General features: G+C 38.2%; 1 protein-coding gene and 1 long non-coding RNA gene across 2 annotated transcripts in view; one reads left to right on the top strand and one right to left on the bottom strand.

The window, feature by feature from the left end:
* Window positions 1–1214: 1214 nt before the first annotated feature.
* LOC140684665 (uncharacterized) lies at window positions 1215–3736 on the bottom strand. Its single transcript, XR_012057263.1, has 2 exons — window positions 3647–3736; window positions 1215–2862 (listed from the first exon to the last, which is right to left on the bottom strand). It is a non-coding gene; the product is annotated as an uncharacterized lncRNA (long non-coding RNA).
* Window positions 3737–3787: 51 nt separating this feature from the next.
* The window catches only part of TGFBRAP1 (transforming growth factor beta receptor associated protein 1), a 36561-nt gene continuing 18100 nt past the window's right edge, over window positions 3788–22248 (top strand). Inside the window, exons 1-5 of the mRNA XM_030278952.4 lie at window positions 3788–3918; window positions 6587–7288; window positions 14071–14265; window positions 15213–15367; window positions 20980–21062. Of these exons, the coding sequence (XP_030134812.4) occupies window positions 6604–7288; window positions 14071–14265; window positions 15213–15367; window positions 20980–21062 (1118 nt within the window). The 5' untranslated portion in view covers window positions 3788–3918; window positions 6587–6603. The remainder of the gene's footprint in view (window positions 3919–6586; window positions 7289–14070; window positions 14266–15212; window positions 15368–20979; window positions 21063–22248) is intronic.

The raw sequence follows: 22248 nt of genomic DNA, 5'->3' as shown, positions 1-22248 counted from the left end.
GCGTTTCCAGAGCGGCCGCGCGCCGCCGTGGCGTCACGGGCTGCAGCGGGGCCGGGACAGCGGGAACGGGACAGCGGGACTGGGACAGCGGGAACGGGACAGCGGGGCCGGGACAGCGGGAACGGGACAGCGGGAACGGGACAGCGGGAACGGGACAGCGGGGCCGGGGGTGCGCCCTGCCGGGGTGGCACCGCTCCGCGGGGCAGCCGAGTCAGGGGAAACACACAGAATCCCGCAGAATCACAGAATATCCTGAGCTGGAAGAGGCCCACAAGGATCATCGAAGTCCAGCTCCTGTCCCTACACAGGACAGCCCCAAGTATTACACCCCTTCTCTCAGAGCGTTTTCCAAATGCTTGAACTCTGTCAGGCTTGGTGCTGTGACTGCTTCCCTGGGGAGGCTGTTCAGTACCTGACCACCCTTTGGTAAAGAACTTTTTTCTGCTATCCAACTTAAGCCTCCCCTGATACGGCTTCAGGCCATTGTTTTGGGTTCTGACACTCATCACCAAAGAGAAGAGATCAGTGCCTGTCCCTACTTTGGATGTTTTCTAATAGCTTTATATCTTTTTTTATACTGTGGCACCCAAAACTGCCCCCTGCACTCGAGGTGAGGCCTCCTCAGCACAAAGCAGAGCAGGACAATCCCCTCCCTTGCCCGGCTGGCCATGCTGTGCCTGATGCCCCCAGGACAGGCTTGGCTCTCCTGGCTGCCAGGGCACTGCTGGCTCATGTTCGACTTGCCTTTGACCCCTGGGTCCCTTTCCATGGCACTGCTCTCCAGCCTCTTGTTCCCCAGTCTCTCCATACATCCAGGGCTGTCCCATCCCAGGTGCAGAATCCATCACTCGCCCTTGTTAAGCATCATACAGCTGGTGATTGCACAGCTCTCTAATGTTTCTAGGTTTCTCTGCAAAGCCTCTCTGCCCTTGAGGGAGTTAGGTGTTGCTGATAAGGTGAGGAGAACATCTGTTTTATTGTCATTCTGTCAGCACATAAGAGTATGAGCGCTTTGTGCTGCTGCATGCCAGAACTTTGCTATGAAATCAAACACGGCCTCCGTCCTGCCCATAGTTGGAACACCCACTGGTTAATGCTGCTTGATAGGCAACAACAAAAGTTACTTTGTAATTCCGAAGCACAATAGCTACCCGCCCATTGGAGATTGTCACCTGCTTAGGTATTTAAAAGCAGAATACAGAATTACAAGTATGTGTAAATAACCATGTAGCTTTTAAAACATAAAATTACAAGGTAATTTGAGGTACTTGATGCATTTTACAGAATTGCAAAGCATAGGCAACAATGTAACACAATAAAAGTACAGCCATGTGGAAGGAGTTGAAGATACATGACTATGTCACTTTGGAGCCTACTTCAAAAGGCATAAATTCAAATGTTCAGTATTTAAAAATCATTTAAGTGTACAAATAGTAACATTATATTATATGGCTTCCTCACAAGTGTCTTCTGGCAGTATATACAATTTGTTCCCTTGTGCTTTTTATCTTCAGGGAAGTTGCGTTCAAGGGGAAAGCATGGGCTGGGTACCGGGGCTGCCCAAAGCCCCAGCTTTATAGTTGTGTGCCCAGGAGGTACACAGCTACAGACTAGTTCTACTTTCATTTTCTCATTCATTTCTCACTTCAGCCAATTATGTCACAAAATAACTGAACTCAAGTAATCTTGTAAATGAATATAGCTTCTAGGGTGAATGTTCAGCCTGAATTTTGGTGCTTATTTCAATGAATTAAATTACTTTCTTGTAAATTACATGGATCATCTCCCTCTTCCTAAAGTACCTTGCAAGTTCTGCCTCACAGAAACATATCCCTGCTAACCAAATTAGTACCCTGTGATTTTCTTGTTACTATTTACTTTGTAGGCATTTGTACAAAATTATAGTTCCTCTTTGATTAACCAAAGCATGTCCTCTCACAATAAAGTTCTGAAAGGGATGAAATGCAAGCATCTGATAAAAATATATACTGTTTCTTTTCCAATTGCTGTAAAAATAATAGAATTTTAATGATCTATATTGTTTTCATGGATTTGTTGAGTGATCCTATTGCATTTCTTAGTAGAGTTTTTTGGGTTTTTTTTTTTTTGTTTTTGTGGGGTTTTTTGTTGGGGTTTTTTTGTGTTTTTTTGTTGTTTTTTTTTTTTTGTTACTACAATAGGGTAATTTTAAATAAATGATACCAGGTACCATTTTCTATTATTTTTCTTTTTAAGATTTTACAATTAGAAAAAAAAATGCTTTACATAATTTCTGACACATTCCTCTTTACTTTGTTCATTAGCTGTATGTGTTGTCCCAAAACAGCTTCTTTCACCCAGTGTGCAAGAGTCCAATCCACACAGAGAATTGAGATATTTGAATTATTTATGGTTCTGTGCAGAAAAATATGCTGAGCAGCAAATCCACATAGCCAGCATGATGACCGTCAAAACTTACCATTTACCTATTTTAGCAAACAAAGACATTAATGTTCATTGGCTACAAATTACATAGTTCTTTCATTAATTAGACTTATATTGGTCAATGATTCCCTCATTTCTCATGCTGATTAGCCTGCACAGTCTTCCTCTTCTCTTGAGCAGTGTATTTCTTGGGCCATGAGTCAGTGAACATAGCAACATAGCAGTCTTCCTTCAGGAATTGCTTTTTATCCAGTTGGAACTGATTCCAGCAGAGTTGATGGGAAGGCTTTGTTAGTATCTTCCTTATCTTGGGAATTTTGCCAAATGTATTTTTGGCCCACAAAGTCTGCATTCTTTGTGTCCACTATCAGTAGCACACCCTTCTTGCCAAGCTGTGTTAACCTCCTCCTAGGTCACTGAGGCATGACAAGCCCTAAGCTTTAACAAGGAAATTCTGCTGTTAAGTAATTAAATTTATTAACATTTCATAGTTGAGAGTTTTATATATAAAATATATATTTATATATTATTTATCTAGATTATTAATACAGACTAGATTATTATATATTATAATTATTCTATTATTATGTATATTATTATAGTACTATAATATATACAAATATATAAGATAATAGTAGTACATTTCTTATAACATATGATACATATAATATATAAAATATTATATATAAATATATATATGAGACTTACTTACTACAGTAAGTCTCATAATAAATATGAGACTTATACTATTACTATTATTAAGTCAAATTTCAGTGAGGGCACTTTCTGGGAACCCGAAAAAAGCATCTCCCATATATATATATATATATATACACATACATATATTTATATATACACATATATATATACACACATATTTATATATATACACATATATATGCACATATATATATGTATATAGATTATAGATTATAGATATAGATATAGATATAGATATAGATATAGATATAGATATAGATAGATATAGATATAGATATAGATATAGATATAGATATGTGTGTGTGTGTGTGTGTGTGTGTGTGAGTGTGTGTATACCCAAGGCTTTGGACTGTCTTATATAAGTAAATAAATACCTAAATATAAAAATATTAAAATAAAAATATTCATATTATAAATAAATAAATAAACAATAAATAAATAAATAATTCTTACATATAAATATGTGTGTGTATATATATATATATATATATATAAGTATTACTCTCTTCTCCCGGCCGCGAAGCCGCGGCGCTCCCGCGGCGCACCGGCGTTTCCCGGCCGGGGCAGGCGGGTTTCCCGCACGTGACCGGACGCGTTCCCGCCGCTGCCCGGGCCCGGTGACGCGGCCGGGGCGGGCCCGGCGCCGCACCGGAAGCGGCGCGTCCCCCCCGCCCGCCGCCGGCGGATCCCAGCGCGCCCCGAGGCGGCTCCGGCCGCCGGCACCGCACCGCGAGGCCTCGGAGCGGCGGGCCCGGCTCCGCCGAGCGGCGGCAGGTGCTGGGGAGGGCGGCGGGAGAGGCTCCGTGTCCGGGCGGGCGGAGGCGGGCGCGCTGGGGCCGGCCGGCGGCGGGCCTGGCTGGGCGCGGGGTGTGTGGGGGGACGGGCAGCGCTATCCCCGGGCTGCCGGGGGCTCCGGGCTCGGGGGAGTTGTACCGCGGGTTAATTGGAGCCCACGCAGGTGAGAGAGGGAGGCAGGGTGTTGCTCTCCCAGGCAGGGCAAGCACAATGTAATGCAAGGTTATTGCCTAACTGCAGCGGGGGAGAGCTGCTTCCCACTTCTTGCAGGAAATGCGTGCGTGCGGGGTTATTATTGCGCTTAAAAATCAGCGTCTACTAGACTGATTGTTTTCTTGAATATTGCTTTATTTTTCTTTGACAGGAAAACATCCCCATTATCTTGTTTTCCGGGCTTCTTACATCTAAATGTAGTATAAAAATTACTACCTATAACTATGGGGTGGCCTCTTGCACTTCAGAGGAGCAGCATGTTCTGCAGAACCTGTTCCTTTGCAGTGCTCACTGGCCCCTAAGGTTTCATAGATGAGAACAAGATAAAAGCTAAAAAAGATGTTATGTCCAGGTCATGCATGTTGGCATTCTTTGTTCTTAAAAGCTTTTTCTCATATTTTTTTTATTCTATTCAATGTTTTCATTTCTTTGTAATCAGACTTATGTAGTACTATGGATCTATTGTTCTTTCTGATCAGGAGTCATGTATCTGTTAAGATTTCTTTCATACTTTTAATTTTCGTGAACTTTGATTTAGGAAACTCTTTTGGACTTTTTCATCTTGGTTAGGAGTAAAATTTTGCATTTCTCTCAGTGGCAGATATTAACATTTTTAATTTGGGCTGCAGGAACATGAACTAAATCCTTGGCAACTTCTTGTAAGAAAGCTGCCTGACCTGTGCAGATGGTAGTTTATCACTTCAGGTTACAAACAGACTTTTAAGAGCTGTTGGAGTTGTTTTGGCAGTCAACCTTTGGACAGCCCTCTCTAAGTTAAAATGCTGTGTTTCTTTTGATCATGTCGAAGGTGGCTGTGTTGCCTGACTTGCATTATCATTTTACCCTCGGATGTTTCTCTAGTGCTTCCTGGGTTTATTTGGTTGGTTGTTTTTGTTTGTTTTTTTGGTTTTGGTTTGGGTTTTTTGTTGAAGGTCATAACACTAATTTACACTCCAGGTGAGGATGGAACTTGAAAATGCCATGGAAGCTCAAACTAAAATATTTTTAACTTCTGATTACAACCGAAAAAATGAACTCTGAAGTATTTGGTACGAACACTTACTTGGTAATGTGGTTTGATTCTAGCCGTAATCTTAGTTTTATATAATTTTATTTCATGATTACCTGCAAGTTGTGTACCTCATCTTTTCTAACTCAGTTATAGAATTTTTTGACCATGGTTTTTAGTGTTCTGGTGTAAAAACAAAGGGTTTTGTTAGATGTAGTAATGGGAAACTGAATTTGTTTTGATTGTTTTAGTTTCAATTTTGTTTACAGGAGCATTTTGTTGATGTTGGTTTCTCTGTTGGTCCACAGAGATTTCATTTGATGTTTTGTACCACCACTGTACATGTGGAGTAGAAGCAATTGTGTATGTGTGAGATGTTTAATGTTGTGCCTGTGTGGCTAAGTGACCATTACAGACAAGTCATGACAAATTAAAAGGTGATTAAACAAGGTCAGCAGTTTCTCATTTGCTCTTTGGAGTGTTGAGCACAGTTGTCTTGCTGGTTTCTTATAAAAATAACACAAATCTGAGCTATAATACAATTGCATGGATTGTTTTTAAAACAGTATTATCTGCTTCATAAACTGCATCTGTCTCTTGACTGTGCTTGGTTGGAGAAGAGTTGGTATAGTTTGCTGAAAAGTATTAGAAGTGCTGGTTAGCACTTAAAGACAGACATTTGGAATTATTGTGGTAGTGGAGAACAGAAATACTCTGAATTTCTATGATACTGGATCTCGAACTTAATGAATGCTTTATGGGCCATGCACTCTGCATATGTTTAAAAAAATAGATACAGACCCAAACCAACAACTTTTATTATGAGTTGGATGATACCTTGTGTAAGTTAACTGGCTTGGAAACTATGCATTTCTGATTGCTGGAGACTAAGGAATGTAAAATATGTGTTAATGGAATATACCTGAGATATTTTGTGAAAGGGCTGTGTATTAAGGCCTACAGTGGAGTGTAAAGCAACATGACATGTTAACTAGTAGCACTAAATGCCTTGTAGCCTCTCAGGAAATCTAAGACCTGAAGCTACTCTGTTTTCATGTACAGGTGATAGAAACCTGTGCATGACAGGTTTATAAGTAACTGGGTACTGGCAATAACCTCTTGTAGTGCCAGTGTCTGAGAGCCAATAATATGCTCGGTACTTGTGGAGAAAGCATCACTTAAGACTAGCTGGATGCTGTTGTGAATTCGTTTCAGAATAGGTTAGAAGTAGAAGCATACAATTTTATTAATTTCTGTGGTCATTAATGTGCATGCTCTGGTTTGTGTAGTTGGGTTGGAAATAGAGTATAGACTATTAAAATATGCAATAGTTAAGTTTTTGTATCAGTGGCTGTTAAATTGTTATCTCTGATATTTGATTCTATGTGCAGAGGTAAATAGTAGTGTTTTTTTCTCTTTAATTAGATCACCCAGAAGACACAATGAGTGTTAAAGCTTTCAAGCTCGTTTCTGCTGTTGAGCGGGAGATGTTAATGGGAGACAAAAATTACATTAACATCGAGTGCATTGAGTGTTGTGGGAAGAACCTCTATATTGGAACCAATGACTGCTTTATCTATCATTTCCTGTTGGACGAAAAGGTATCGACAGCTGGAAAAATAACTTTTGCTGCCACCAAGCAACTACACAAATACCTGGGTTTGAAGAAGCCTGTGAGCGAGTTGAAAGCAGCCTCTGCCCTCACCAGACTGCTTGTGCTTTGTGACAACACAATAACACTAGTGAACATGATCAACTTGGAACCTGTCCCCACTGGTGCTAGGATCAAAGGAGCTGTGGCATTCACACTGAATGAAAACCCTGTGAGTGGGGATCCTTTCTGCGTTGAAGTTTGCATTATCTCGGTCAAGCGTCGGACCATTCAAATGTTCATGGTGTTTGAAGACAGAGTCCAGATAGTGAAGGAAGTGTTTACTCCAGAACAACCCTGTGCTGTGGCTGTAGATGGTTACTACTTATGCCTTGCCCTTACTACACAGTATATAATTTTGAATTACAATACTGGCGTCTCCCAGGACCTATTTCCTTATTGCAGTGATGAGAAACGGCCAATTGTGAAAAGAATAGGCAGACAAGAGTTTCTGTTGGCTGGCCCTGGAGGCCTAGGTGAGACTAAGGATTTTAATTTTTTGCAATTTTTATAACTTCTCTTTATTTCTCTGAAGTAGAGATTTACAAATGAAGTGTTATGCATAATAATGATGATTTCCTTCACAGGTCTGTGTTGGAATGCTGAGAAAAAAAGGGGGATGGTAAATTTTTGATACTTAGTACTATTATAACTATACAAAACCACACTGTTTTTTTAATGCAGAAAATTTTGTGATTATTTTTATTCTAATAATGTGTTTTATTTTAATCAAAGCTTCACTGCATTGTATCTTGCAGTGCCTAGGAAAAAAAATTGTTGGGTACCAAGTGAAATTTCAGAGATTGATAGTCTCTAGTGACTAGAGGGACTGGGTTTGTGGACATTGCTACAAAATTGTTCAATTAGTGTAGATGAATTATTTTTGTCCTCAGTTGCTATTCAGAGGAGCTGATAGGAAGTCCATTTTATAGATTTTAACAGATTCACAAGAAGGTATGTTGTACTACAGTATTAATAAGAAATTTTAGTGGAAGTAAGTTGCATCCTACCTCCTATAATAGTAAATGCTGTCCTAACTGCAGGTGTTATCAGATACTACCCAGTTTCTGTGCTCTCATTTGCTTAATATTTTAGTAGTATTTTTCAGCTCTGTTACAGAAAATGATAGTTTAAATATTGCAAAACCAAAGTTAAATCATGTGAAATCAAGCTCTTGTCTGAAAGATGATTGTAAGGACTACTGTAATCTATCTAAATGGACAATATGCTATGAGGTCAGTAATCTTGAGCTTTTTTTGGAAAAGCTGTAATATCCCAGAGCTGACAGGCCACAGGCAGAACGCTTTCATGCTGTTTGCCATATGACTCTCCTTTCAGGGGAAACTGTTCATATATTTTCCCTGAAACATTAGGAATAGTATGGCACAAAGTTCACAGCTATTTAGGTTCGTAATTCAGTTTTGTTTTTTTAATATAAATTCCAAAGAAAATAAAGTGTGCAATATAAATTCCAAAGAAAATCGGTTGCTTTTACTGAAGTTTTGCTTTGTGAGTAGAATGCACATCTACTCACCAGCTTTTCTCTAAAGAAGTAGATTTTCAGTAGAATTTGAGTTTACGTGAGTTAAAGATGTTCCAAGATGAACTTGGGTTGTTTTTTTATTGATATAAGGCTTTTCTAAGTCATTTTGGCTCCCCACTTCCTATTAAAGCTCTTAGTTATTTTAAATATGGACATGTATTTTTGGACATTAACTGTGCTAGAGAAGTTAAAATTTGTCAATTAGCTGATTTTCTGAGAAGATTCCATTCTTACTTTAATTTTTAAATTTATTTTAGGCATGTCAAACCAGATGCCATTCAACTAATTTCTCTTTTCTTTTTTTTTTTTTTTTTAAAGAATATAATTTCAAAAGCATAATTGTATTTAGTAAGGAATCAAAATTTTATTTAGCCTGACTTTTGGTTTTGTCTGGTGTACTATAAGAGGTATACATGAAAGTTACTTATGAAGTCCAACATTCTTGTGTAAGTAGAATGTCAGGTATGGGAGATCTTAAGCAAGGGTACTAGTGCTGCTGTAAACATGCTATAAACCACTCTTATCCTCCTGATACAGGCAAAGTCTTTCTTCTTCTGCCTCAGAGACCTGTTAGAGTATTTGCTATCAACTGTATAGTTTTTCCTTGCTTAATTAATCTTTTTTTATCTCATGTTCTCTATTCCCTCCCCACTGATGTTTTGACTAAGTATTATCCATCTTGCTGTTCTTCCTTGGTAGAATTCCTAGTGTCTTTAACAGTTGTCTCTTTAGAGTTATGAAGATGGTTGGGCACCTTTATAAGTAGATAAGTGTTGTGTATCTTGGTATCTCAGGTGAGCCTCTGCTGTGGAATGCATGAATTTGAAAAGGCTTGATGTAAATCTTCAGTTCTAATTTTATTTTGTTTCATATGTCTCATTGATCAGGGCATACTGGTTTGGCACTTGGTAGAGCATCTATGCTAAGTTCAATCTCTTTTACAGAGGTGGAGATATTCTGCATTAATTTGGCTTTAGAGTGTTTGAAGTGACATTTATTTGTATTTATTTTCTTTTGAATTAAGACTGGAATTTAGATTGCAAGTGCTTAAAATTATAATCAGTGTAAAACATCCCTGAATTTATTGTGTATGTAACCTTTTTCTTTATCTGTACCTTGGATTTTAAACTGATTGTCAGAATTGTTCATAGCAGATCCTTAGCCATTTGGTACTTTGTTGTCTTTACTTGCAGTTAGTATTTAGCTCTTTCTTTCTAAAGCAGGAGGAGCTTCATTTTTGGCACTCTTCATTCTGTCTACTAATTAGTTAATTTACAGTTGAAAATCAGTCCTTTCTGATACATATGAAACTGCTTACCAAAATTCAGTTTTTTAGTTGTGAAGCTCTTGTTGCATGTTTTTAATCAGATTTCCTGCTGTACAGAGGTTTTAAGTATTTAAAATTACAGGAGACACTTCTTGGTATTGGCATAGGATATGCTTCCCTGCAGCAGCTGGAACAACTGCCCCAAAAGGTGTGAGGTGTTGACTCAGGCTGAGCTCCCAATGGAGGGTGCAGCTCCTCATAGCTTGAGCTGAACAGAGTGCCTCTGCCTCTTGCTGAAACTGGACCAAGGAAAAAAATATTGTCCTTGCCTGTATGTGTGCTCAGTTGAGGATTTCTGTTGCCAAATAAACAAGATACAGTGGTTGGTCAGCAGAGTACATGGCACCAGAGATGGCAAAAAGGAAATTGAATCTTTTCCAGGACCCAGGCAAGAGGCTTCAACCTCCAGCTGTACAGAGGGGAAGGACAGGCTGGGTCTCTGCTGCTCTGTGATGGCTGACACCGGAAACTCATGACTTCTCCTAATGGGAAGAATTCTCCTTTTCTGCTTGCTGATCTACATCTATATAATATGCTCAGTGCTTAAAGTAGCAGATGAAAAGCAGGAAGTTCTTTCCAACAAATTATCCGAGCCTGTACAATGCAGTAGCACCAGGAGGAATTGGCAAATAATAGTAGTGGGAAACTCCCTCATATTGGAGATGAGGCTTTTCTCATTAATCCTGCTGGTAAGGAAACATCTTGAGGAGGAGTACCTGGATTGTGCAGATCACCAGTGGATTGTATAGTCTGTGCTGATTGGTTTTGTCATTTAGGACTGTGGATCCCTATTTAAGGAAGAGATGGGATCCACCAGGTCAAGTGAGGCAAAAGTGTTTTTGCCATCTTGACTGAGCAACATGGTGAGTTGGATTTAGATTAGGTGTGGTGGTGGTAGGCTGTGCAAAGTGGTGTGATGAGACTTCATAAGCAGCAAACAGAGCTGAAGAAGTTCTGCTTCAGACATATGCAGAGAAAGAAATCTTTACAGAACATTGTAGTAGTGGAAGCTCTCTCACATTTTCTGGAAAATCAGCACAGCTGTGTTTTAACAGCTGCAATGGGGGTTACCCTTTACATGGGAGCAGTAGAAAGATGTGGTGGGGTGCCTTGGAACAGAGGAGGAGGCAGATCAGAGTTTATGGATTTGGGTTAGAGAGTAAACTAACATGGGTGAGCAGACTCATTGTGGTGAGTGCCTGAAACAGACCACTTCATCAGAAAAAAGATGTGTAGGTAAGACCCTCTTTAGGTAACCAGAAGAAATCTACATTTGCAGGCCCTGGTTTTTAGGGTGCATTTGAACCACTCCAGTACCTTCTAAAGGGGCAGCACAGCAGCAAACAAGGAGGCCAGGAGTTTTCCAGAGTCCACTTATAGTGACTGAGGAGATGATGAAGGGGTGTGCTTTGTTGAACGTCAATGTGTTATCAGCATTGTTCTACTCAATCCAAAACACGAGCTTCTAGGAAGAAAATGAACTCTGTTCAAAACCAGGGCAGAGGCCAATGTTCATCTGGCATTGACTCTGCTGAACACCATGAAAGGCAGCAGAAAGAGCTTCTACAAGCATATCAGCAGCAGAGGAAGGCTAGTGGAAGCCTGCTGTTAAATGGGGTGGAGGACCTGATGCTAAAGGGCATGAAAAAGACTGAGGTGCTTTATGCCTTCTTTATGTCATTCTACTGGTATGACCTTCTTTCAGGAATCATCAGCCCTTAGGAACAGTGGGAAAATCTGCCCTCAGCAGAGAAGGATCAGGTTATGGAACATTTAAATAAACTGGGCAGACAAATCCTTGGGACCTGATGGGATGTTCTCATGAATGCTTGAGGGTGATGGTCAATGTCATTGTGAGGCAAATTTATTAACTTTGAAATAGCATGATGGTCAGAGGATGTTTGTCAGAACTGGAAGAAAACAAATGTTTTCACTCCTGCCTTAGGTGATCAAGAGAAAGGAACCAGGGAAGTACAGCTGGCCCTATCCTGATCCCTCAGGAAGGTGATCTGAGAAAATCCTGGAAGCTGTTTCCAAATATACAAAGGGCAAGGATGTGATTTGAAGTAATCCATGTGGATTTAAAAAGGGGAAATTGCCTGACCAGACTGGCTTCTGTGATTAGAGGCCAGCTTGGCGAATGAGGGGAGAGCTGTGATCCTGTGAAGTTCAGCAGGGCTTTGACTCTCTCTGCCATGACATCTTTTGTAGATAAAAGGATGAAGAATGGGCTGCAGGAACAGCTGAGGTGGATTGAAAGCTTGGCTGAAAGATTTGGAGTCAGCAGTGCAGAGCACAGCTGGGGACCAGTCACTAGTCTTGTACCCCGGGGGGCCAATGCGAGGTCAATACTAACCTCATTTTAGGTAGGGAAGGGCACGCCTTCAACAAGTTTGCAGATGATACAGAATATTGCTGTATCTTTTGGTGCTGGTAACTGTAACTTTGTTTCAGGTAACTCTTGTGATTCGTGGGTAGCCTATGCAATTTTTAATATGGAATTGGTTGCCGGCCTCATCTCAGGTTTCATCAGATGCATTCCTGTACTATAAAAAGGCTGTGGTTCCTGGTTGTAGTTATGTTTATTATTGTTAGGTGAGAGCTGGATGAAGACAAAAAATGCATCATTTTGTCACAGAAGCTCTAGCTATTGAAGGCAGAGGGATGTAGAGAGACATTGACTGTAATGCATATCTTTTCACTACCATAAAGGATTTTTGTAAATTACCTAAAAAGGAGCTTTTTAATTAAAAAAAAAAAATGGGGTTTATAATTATTTGTTATAACAACAAAGACATAGAAAAGCCTAAGAATTAGTCTTTCAAATATAATAAGCCCTAAGTTTATTACTGGTTACCATGTATTTAGTACAGGTTTTCTCCCATGTTTTGAAGTGGGATTATATCATGGAATAACAACTGAAAGCCTTTAAAACTGGACAGTACATTTTTCCTGACATAAAATTTTACTGCTCAGTCGTAAGAATATCAAGATCTATAAAGTAAGTTAGGAATTCTATATTATGACTTGGAAATTTTCTGTAAGGTGGCTGTGGTTGAAGAGCTGATTAGTGTAGTGAAAAAGAACCCTTAGTCAAAGGAAAAGAGTTGATCATTTGAACGCCGCTGCAAGGGAGCCAAAAGCTTGGTCTCTACACTGTAGTTCTGTAAAAGTTTACAATATTTTGTTGTGTTTTCTCTGTTTTCCTTTTTTTTTTTTTTTTTTTTTTTTTCATTCCAAGAAGGTCCTTGTACCCAGCTCGCCTTGCCTCATTATCTTCTGTTTGGAAGAGATTTTGTAAATTGAATAACATAATCTTTTAATCTCTTCTGTTCTTTAGAGCTCAGATTTATTCTGCCAGCTGTCAAGTGGCTCAATGCTGCCAAAGATCAATTTTCATGGGCTTGTCTTTTTAATGGCATGAGAATTCTTGGTTTAAAGGGTATGAATTCATATTTAGAAGAGAAGTTTACATTGTGCTGGTAAATATTTATGGAACTAGGCCTGAAAATTGCAACTGAAATTTCTCTTCAATCAATCTCTTAGAATTGGGAAATATCTATATGAATAGAACCAGTGACATGTGGTCCTAAAGCAATTTAAAAGTTTATTAAGCTAGGAGAAGAATGGGGGACAGAATAGGCATGAGGAAAGGTAATGACAAAAAACACCCTGCAACTTAACTGAAGCTTTAATCTGGTTATTCTGAAAACAGCATAGGCATTCTCATTGTATTAATAGAAAGTCTTTACACAGCCTCATTTTCTCATGATTGGAAATGCAGATGCTTGACAGGAAGTGACTCACCCCAAGGAGCTGGGCCCTTGCTCTCTGAAAAGGTTGGCTGTAGCAAAAGTGAAAAAGTGTAAGTAAACAATTGGGTCCACCAAAATGCTCTGTAGACATTGTACACTACAAAGACATTGCCCACTACAGGAACAAACACATCTGCATTGCCAGATAGGTCAGGTGCTGCAGGTCTGCAGCTCCTACTAAGGCAAGATTGATTGAAAGCTGGGTCTCAGCGAGTGTTACTGTTCTGGAATGAATTCAAACTACATGGCATAATTCCTTTAAGAAATCTCTTAAACTTACTAAACTTGAATAATTCTTGCTAGTTTGTTTCAGTAGTCATCTCTTCTCAGTTTTTGGCATTGTCTGTTCCCATGCTGAAGGAGAATGAAAAAAAAAAAAAATGGAACTGAGTTAACCAACATATCTGTCAGGTCCAGGAAGGTGTGATGTGTTGTCATCATGCTCCCTTGGTACTGCACCTGCTCTGAGACTTTCCATTGCTGTACCTTGATACCCTGCTTTGTGTTGGGAAAGCAACAGTCTTTGGTCTTCAGCTAGCACAAGCCTCAGGCTTTGTTTTTCGCTTTTTCTAGGCATGTTTGCTACTGTAGATGGGATTTCACAGCGTGCCCCAGTGCACTGGTCAGAGAACGTGATTGGGGCAGCTTTGTGCTTTCCTTACGTGGTTGCTCTCGATGATGAGTTCATTACGGTGCACAGCATGCTGGACCAGCAGCAAAAGCAAACCCTGCCTTTTAAAGAAGGCCACATTCTACAGGACTTTGAAGGTATTAAGAAGGACACTTTGTTGCATCTGTAATTCTGGAACAACCACTGAAGTCACTTGGGTTTGTTTTTTAAACAATCTAACAAGTATGTTGACTGTTGAAACTTTCGTTGCAAGTGCTTTCCTCATTAGATTCCTTGAAGACTGCAGTAATTCCATTCCCCATTTCTGACAAAATGTATGCTCTTTAAATGTGCTGTAATTGTCAAGTTAATTGTTGGGTAGCAGTCTATGGAGTTAGAGCTTTTTCTTGTAACTTGATTATTTCTTTCAAAGGAGCAATGTTAATTTAATGCTACAACTCAGTAATTGTCCATTGACTATCCTGACAAAATTCTTACATATTAGAAAGGAATACAAAAGATAAATATTTTTTAAAATATCTGTGTAAGAGGTTTAAAATTGGATCTTTCACATAGAATTTTTACCAAAAAAAATACAAGAATTTCTATTGATCTGTTCTTCAATTGGGAACTCATAATTGTGGATTATACCATGCTACTATTGTTTTTTTTTCCCAGAACAACTACAAACTCTAGCACTGTGAACTGTATAATTCTTGCTAGATTTGATGTCTGTCTTAAAATTTTCTAATATAAGCCCAGAGAAATACCTTCTAGTTAAAAGCCTACTCTCTGGAATCTGGACAATAATTTCAGTGGCCTTGCCAGCTTAGTTCATCATGAGTGAGTCTAACCCATTTCTCTTACTTTGAGTGGAAAAAAAAACTGCTGTAACTGAATAAATTTACCATTATCTCTGTATTTTTGGGGTGGAATTCATTGGTAAACTGTACTGTCACGTAAAAGTGGTAGCAGACAAGGTCACTTTTGAGACTTTAACCCTATTTAAGTTCTTGTATCTTAAATTGTGTATTTTAAAGTTAGTTCTGAAATTGCTTTTTTCTATACAGGCTGTTAATTGAATGTATCTGTTTGTCCTGTCCAGGAAAGGTGATTGTTGCTACTAATAAGGGTGTGTATATCTTGGTGCCACTACCTTTGGAAAAACAGATTCAAGATCTTCTAGCTAGCCACAGAGTGGAAGAAGCCCTTGTTCTGGCAAAAGGAGCTCGAAGGAATATTCCAAAAGAGAAATTTCAGGTTTGTCCTTCCTTTAATTTTCATGAAAACATAAATTTCACAGTGGGGTCGTGTATTCCATTGGTCAAGTGACTGGAGAACGTGGGGGAAGAATGTACATTGCAGAGAAGTTGTAATACCTTTTATGATTTCAGCCTGAGGAAATAGGTGTTCTGCTAAACTGTTTTGTACTTGCAGAAGCTGTGACATTGGAAGGGTTGAATGCTGTTGTTCTTCTGGGGTTTTGTTGAATTTTTTTTCAATTTGTAACTTGAGAGAATTGAAAACAAAGCAAAACCAGAAACCTGGTGGCAGAAAACCCAATGAATTCTTCCTTGGTACTAGATTCAGTTCTTATTTCCTATTGCTGTTTAAAAATGTATAATTTATTTCACATTAGAATCTTGAAATTTTATTTTTTTTATCGAAGATTCTCACCATATCCTAAACTCCACAGGTAGCACTTAACTTCAGAGTTAAGTGATGGGAAATCTTAAGCAAGTGCATCTTACTTCCAGGCTCTTACAAGTAATGCTTGTACTGCTGTGTAACTCAGATTTAAAGGTTTTTGTGTGGCGAAATGTCTTACAAACTCTTTGATTACAGTGTGAATTAAAGATTTGTACTCATTCCCTTCTACCCCTGATTTATATTGCCATACATATTCTACTGTATTTGCTCCTATTTAGAGACTTGTAAAAAGCAGCATGACATCTCTGCTCATGGAGTAGGTAAATGAATTTTTGACTTAGTTTCTTTCCTATTGTAAAAGCAAAATTTGATCTGTAACCTGCAGAAAATCTGTTGTTTTCCTTTTTTTAATATACTTTAGAGCATTTTGTTGCCATTAAAACAGTTGTTACTTTTGGTTTGTTTAAAAAGGTGTACATGATTCTGGAAGTTACAGGATTGCAATGGTTCAAAATTATTCTGACTGTCAGGATATCCTATTTTTTTTTCCAAATTTCAAGAAGCTTCTAATTCCTTTTCATTTCAGTTTCAGTTAAGGCCTGAAATGCAATCATTAAATGAAACTTGTATCAGCTTTATTTTGATCCTTAACTCCTCTCTTAAGTGAGCAACTGGGAGACTGCTGGAACTGAAAACCTTGTTGAGAAAAGCGTTCCCATCCTTTTGTGAAGGTCCAACTACCTGAAAGTACTTGAAGCTGAAGAGTATTTAGGCAAATACAGACTTCAGTTTCCAGCATGATTTGCTTTGCATCTTCACTTCCTACTTTTCTCTTCCAATCTGTTTAAGTAAGCAAACAAAAATCTTGCTGTGAGGGCAGGATGCATGATCTAAGCAATGTCTTCTATGTATGATGGCCTATAATTTTCCAATTATTTCTTTACAGTTCATTTAGATTTAGTGTGGGAGATGACTTTCTGTATTATGCCACAGGATGAACTACACTTCATTATCTAAAATACGTGATGTAGAATCTCATTCTTCCTCAGTTTTATTGTATTATGATTTTTTTCAGCCTTTAAAATGTTGCTTTCTTTTCATAAATATCTTAAGTGTGCAGGGTTGTTCTTCCTGAAATTAGTTTCCTAGAATATTGGAAGTTCTTTCAACTTGGTATGCTTTTAAGGGTGTTCAGTTACTTTAACTCAATGCTTCAGCGGAAACCCAGAAAACATAGTACTTGTAAGCAAAATAGCTACTTCTGGGGTGTATTTGTAAACTGATATTAGCCAGTTATCAAATTCTTGAATTGAAGGAGTTTCCCACTGACTCCTACTAAAATGACTCAGCTTGGCCTAGTTGTTGAGACATTGCTCCAGTTTTTCAGAGCTTATCTGTAGCTGGAAATGTAACATGTCAAGTTTGCTTTCTAAGGGGACTCTGATACCTGGTGTTGTCATTACAGGTTTGTTACAGGCACATCAGTCTTGCTTTGCTGTAGTCTTGTGTAATAGAAGTCTGATGGACCTCAACCAAATTGCATGCCTTGTTTATATTTTTGCAACATTTCTTTGACATACTTTAACTGATCACACGGTCTCTCATTTCTAACTCCCTTCTGAGAGCTGTCCTCAGATAATACATATCTATTAGAAAATTGGTATTTTCTAATAGGTATCTTCTGGTATCTGTCTGCAAGCATTACTGAATCCTGAACAACTCACGCTTTCAAGGCCTTATTTTGCCATTTTGTACAAGCAGTAGGATGGGGTGCATAGGGTTGGCAGTAAGGTACTTGATCCAGCCACTATAATCTATCCTTACATGACAGTGATTTTTATTGTGTGGTTCATGAAGTATCGTGTTCCCTTTGTCACATGTCCCTTTAATTCTGCAGTTTGCAATGGTTGATTCCACCTTATGGGTAACTTGAACTCAGGGTGCTGCAGGGCAGATTTGAGGACTTGGGGTTTTTTTCCCCTACAATTCAGTACTTGGTCACTGCATACATACATGGGTGCATGCTCTCCCTCTGTATAACAGCATAAATATATATATGTATATATGCTGGTAATGCAGGATGATAGTGGAATAGCAGCAATGAAGTACTGTACTCTCAGAATGATTTGTACAGTCAATATTTAGTTAATGAAAAGTAGCAGGTCACATCTTAGAAGCTCTAACCTGTTTTTTAACTTGTGGTCCCTGCAGACTGCAAATTTAGCTTTGCCCTAACAGATGAAAATTTCTTTGTTTTTGAGCATCAGGAATTCCTGCTAGGTAAAAAACGCTAAGCCAAAGTGCCCCAAGGAGATGGCTCTGCTGGATATAATTTTTGATGGAATACAGAGGCCTTTCTACCATGCTACCATGAAATGACTGAATACTACTTATTAATTTTTCAGGACAGCTGACGTTTGCAGAAATCATGGTTGATGGTAGTGAAGACCTTGGTTAGATTGACACACATCTTGCATAGGTATCTTTTTTTTTTTTTCCTTCCTAATTCTTTTTAGTTTCAAAAAACATTAACTGCACCCAAATATGACCCAAAAGACAAAATGGCTTTCTAGAAAAATTCCTTTGGACAATGTAATTGTTAATTATGACTATTTTAGAAAGGATTTTTTTAGCAGCTGAGAGAATTAAGGCTACAGCAACCACAGCTTCAGCAGTCATCCTTCTTTTTTCTATTGCTTTTTCAGTTGTGAATTAATACAAAACTTATGTCATGTTTTTGTAGCTACTGTTTTCTTATATGAATTCAGTCAACAGTGCAGAGTTTGCCTAAAGAATTGCAAGTCCTGTGGTGGTTCTTCAGAAATTATAAAGGGCTAAACAATGTATTGCATTTTGGCTGGGTGTAGCTTAGTACCTTTTTAAAAGAAGCCTGTTCCAGATCTGACAAACAGATCTGGAAGAACTGAAGGTTTTTTTCTGTCATAAACAGAATTTAACTGTGTGTGTTTGACATATAGATCTAGCCCATTCCTTAAAAAACTGTGAGAAAGGGAATATTGGATTTTCCGTAATCTGCTCTGTTTTCCTCCATAACCTTTACCCTAGGACATCTTAATATCTAGTGCTTATACTGTCAGCAAAAAATCTACCTGGGTACTGCCTATCTCATCATGGCCCCTTAAAAAAGATGAGAAAGTGTCTGTCTGTTGATATTCTACAATTTTTTTTCATGTCTTTAAGGGAGAATTGGTGATATGACAACATTTAAATGAAAGTGAATACCACTTTATCAGTTCAAATTTAAAACTGGTTCCTTCAACCTATAGTTACACTATCAATGAACTCTTTTCCACTTTTTGTTAAAAAGATGCTGTACGGACTAAGCTCTGCAATTAAAGCAGCGCTTTCAGTGAAATTAAATCCAGCTTTATTATAAAATCATAATTGACTAAATATGTAAATTTTAGTGATCACTCTATCGCAAAAATTGAAAACAGGCTTTGTGGGGGGAAAAATGCCAGCCTATGTGCTTTTGGTACTAGTCAGTGGGGTACGAAGTCATTCCCTGGAATGACAGGCTGGATTTTAATGTTTTTCTGCTGCCATGAGATGCAAATATTTGCAGAATTTAATCCTTCAGCGGTGTCATTAGGAAGGTGACCAGGTAGGTATTCACTGGTTCACAGATTACTGTGTATTGGTGAAATTACACTGTCAGAAATCCAAAATATTCTGGATATTTGGTGAGTCAATCCCCTAAAGAAGCTTTACTTCGTAACTCTAATTAAATTCTCTTTTAGCTTTAGTTAACTCTATTTTTAATCATTACATTGAATGTAAAGCATTAGTTAATATAAAGATGTCATGAATTAATTTTTGTTTAATTTTATATTATATTTGTCTGAAAAACTGTGCCTGAGAACATTACTCTCTGTTTCCCCTTTTCTCCTATACACTGGGGAGGCAAGAAAAGGCTCACAACGTTACAAAACATTTTAGAGACTTGCTAACAGCAGAGATTAAATATTTCCATTAGACAAACCATTAGTAAACTATGCACAGACTAAATGGACTGAAACGAAGCTTTTCAGTTGGTAAATCCATAACCTTTAATCAAGGTGAAAAATCATCAGTCAGAGTATCAGCCTACTGTACTTGAGGCCTGGTGCTCTTCAACAATTCCTTCCTGGAATATGTTCCTATTGTATTGTAGTTTCTCTGGGAACTTTTTATTGAAAATGTTTTTTTTAAGTCTGATATTAGTAACAGCCTTCATGTGCAGTGTGAACCATTAGAAAGCTGTGTATGCATGAGCAAGTTGAAGGGAAAAACTGAGGACATGAGAAAGTAGCTGGGTGTATTTGCCAAAATACCAGTGTTGCTACAAATGGGAATGCTCTGCAGAGTACAGTTTAGGTTCCTTGCTTTTAGTATTTCTCTTTTGCCGTTGGAAATATTCTGAGCACAAGGATTTCATTTAATCTTGGTAGTTGGTTGACCATTCAGATTTAATAACTAGCTATCATTTAAAGTAGTTTTTGTGTTCTCTTTCTACTGAGCTTTATTTAAATATTTTTTGTCTTGGTGTAACCTTAACAATAAAGTTGCATAACAAATAACTTTCCACATTATGGTTTTCTTCGTCTTTGACCATATTTTTATGGTACATTGCATAATGTACTGCATATTAGATAGGTTGAGTTGTTTTGGAAGATTTTTTTATTAAAAAAAAAAAATCCAATAGCAAAACTGGCAGAAAGTCAAAAATATGGCCAACAGCTGAGGATGACACTATGAGAATTGCCAGCAGTTTCGCCCCAGAGAGATGAGATAGGAAGGAAGTGGCTGTGTGTGGTCAAGTTGGGACCATCTTTATTTTTAGTGCTTACTGAATTGTGGGGAACTTCAAAGGTAACCATTGGCTTTTATGTTTGCAAATAACTCAAAAAACTTGAAGCAAGTCAGTGTGATATCAGATAAGTCATTATTTGAACAAGATAACTTAAACTTGCTGTTTGTTGACTTTGCTTTTAGTAAGTACTCATGAGCAGTGTTGTGTTCACACATATTTGTGTAAGAAATTAATCTGGGCAGCAGATTCAAGATATGTAGATGATCAAGGTTTATTTTGCTTGTGACTTGTCAAGTGTGGCTGAAGATCATTTGTTTGCTGTTATTGGCAGGTAGCTATTGCAGTAGTAACTAGCATTGCATAAATACAAATATAATAAACCTTTTTTCCCCCTCCTTCTTTTTTATAGGTAATGTACAAACGAATCCTGCAGCAAGCAGGTTTTATACAGTTTGCACAGCTTCAGTTCCTTGAAGCAAAAGAGCTCTTCAGGTAATTGTGTGACAAGAAATTTAATAATTTACCTTCTGTAAATAAGGAGTTAGTGTTCTTGGTTTGAAAAACTTAGTTGCTTGAATGTTCTTGATGCAGATATGAGTTCACTGTAATGAGATGGTTTTGTTGGGTTTAAGAACAGAGTGACATTGAAACAACTTTTTAGCTGAAGAGTTAGTGCAACTGATTTTCTTTTTTTTTTTGGGATGCTAATACATAATAGCATTAAGAATTTGAGTATTGTGTGTATGGAGATTTTTTTACTTTATGCCCATGAAGGTCAAGGCTTTATCACTGAGTCTGTGCTGTGATTTACAGCATGAACATTCCTTTGTTCTCTTTTTTAATACTTTTAACAAAAGGTATAACTTAAACGTTAGTTACTATTTAAATATTACTTACATAATTGCACTATTTTGTATGAGGATGTTGATACTGAATTTGCTTTAACACTTGTTCGGTCAGACCTTTTCCAAAAGACAGATTTGTTCTTGAAGTCTGTACTAACCTTGCCAATTTAGCCATTTCAGCAGTCACTTGTTTATAAATTGACCTTGATATTGCACTTTCATTCAGAAAATGCTGCTTGTTATCTTTATTCCACCTGATAATTTCATTTCTGCTAGCCATGCCTCATTCTGTGATGCGGCACTGTCTGTAGCTAGTGGAATGCATGCTGACCACATAAAATAACTCTCCTTGTTGTCTGCTGAAATTCACTTTAAATCAGTTTAGAGTCTGTGGAATAGGATTAAGGTTAGACAATTTTCAGTATACCGTAAGCATATTTACAGTGTAGGAAAAAAGTTGTCCTTGGATTTATGGAAATGCCTTGAGGAAAGTAAAGCTCTGAGGAATGTTGCTGTTAGTGAGGGACTTTGCCATTTTTTTTCCTGCTCACCAGTATAGTGAGACACTGGGCTTGGATGAACAGTGTATACTGAGAGAAGATGAGGGAATGGCAGAAAAAGCCTGAACAGCATTTAGAGACAATTTGTTCTGGCCACAACCACTTCCTCTATCACCTAGTAATTGTTGTAATTAGTGAGAAACTTGCAGTCTTTCTCCACCCTTGTAATCTTTCAGACACTTGTGTATCTGACCCCTGGGTTGTGTATCTGAAGCAGAAGTACAAGTGGTGCATAGTTAAGGATATTTTAAGAGCAGTGAAAAGAGGGAAATG

Source organism: Taeniopygia guttata, chromosome 1 (assembly GCF_048771995.1).
Source record: "Taeniopygia guttata chromosome 1, bTaeGut7.mat, whole genome shotgun sequence".
Classification (NCBI taxonomy): domain Eukaryota; kingdom Metazoa; phylum Chordata; class Aves; order Passeriformes; family Estrildidae; genus Taeniopygia; species Taeniopygia guttata.
The sequence above is the reverse complement of the archived record's forward strand: the minus strand, read 5'-3'. Positions and strand labels throughout refer to the sequence as shown.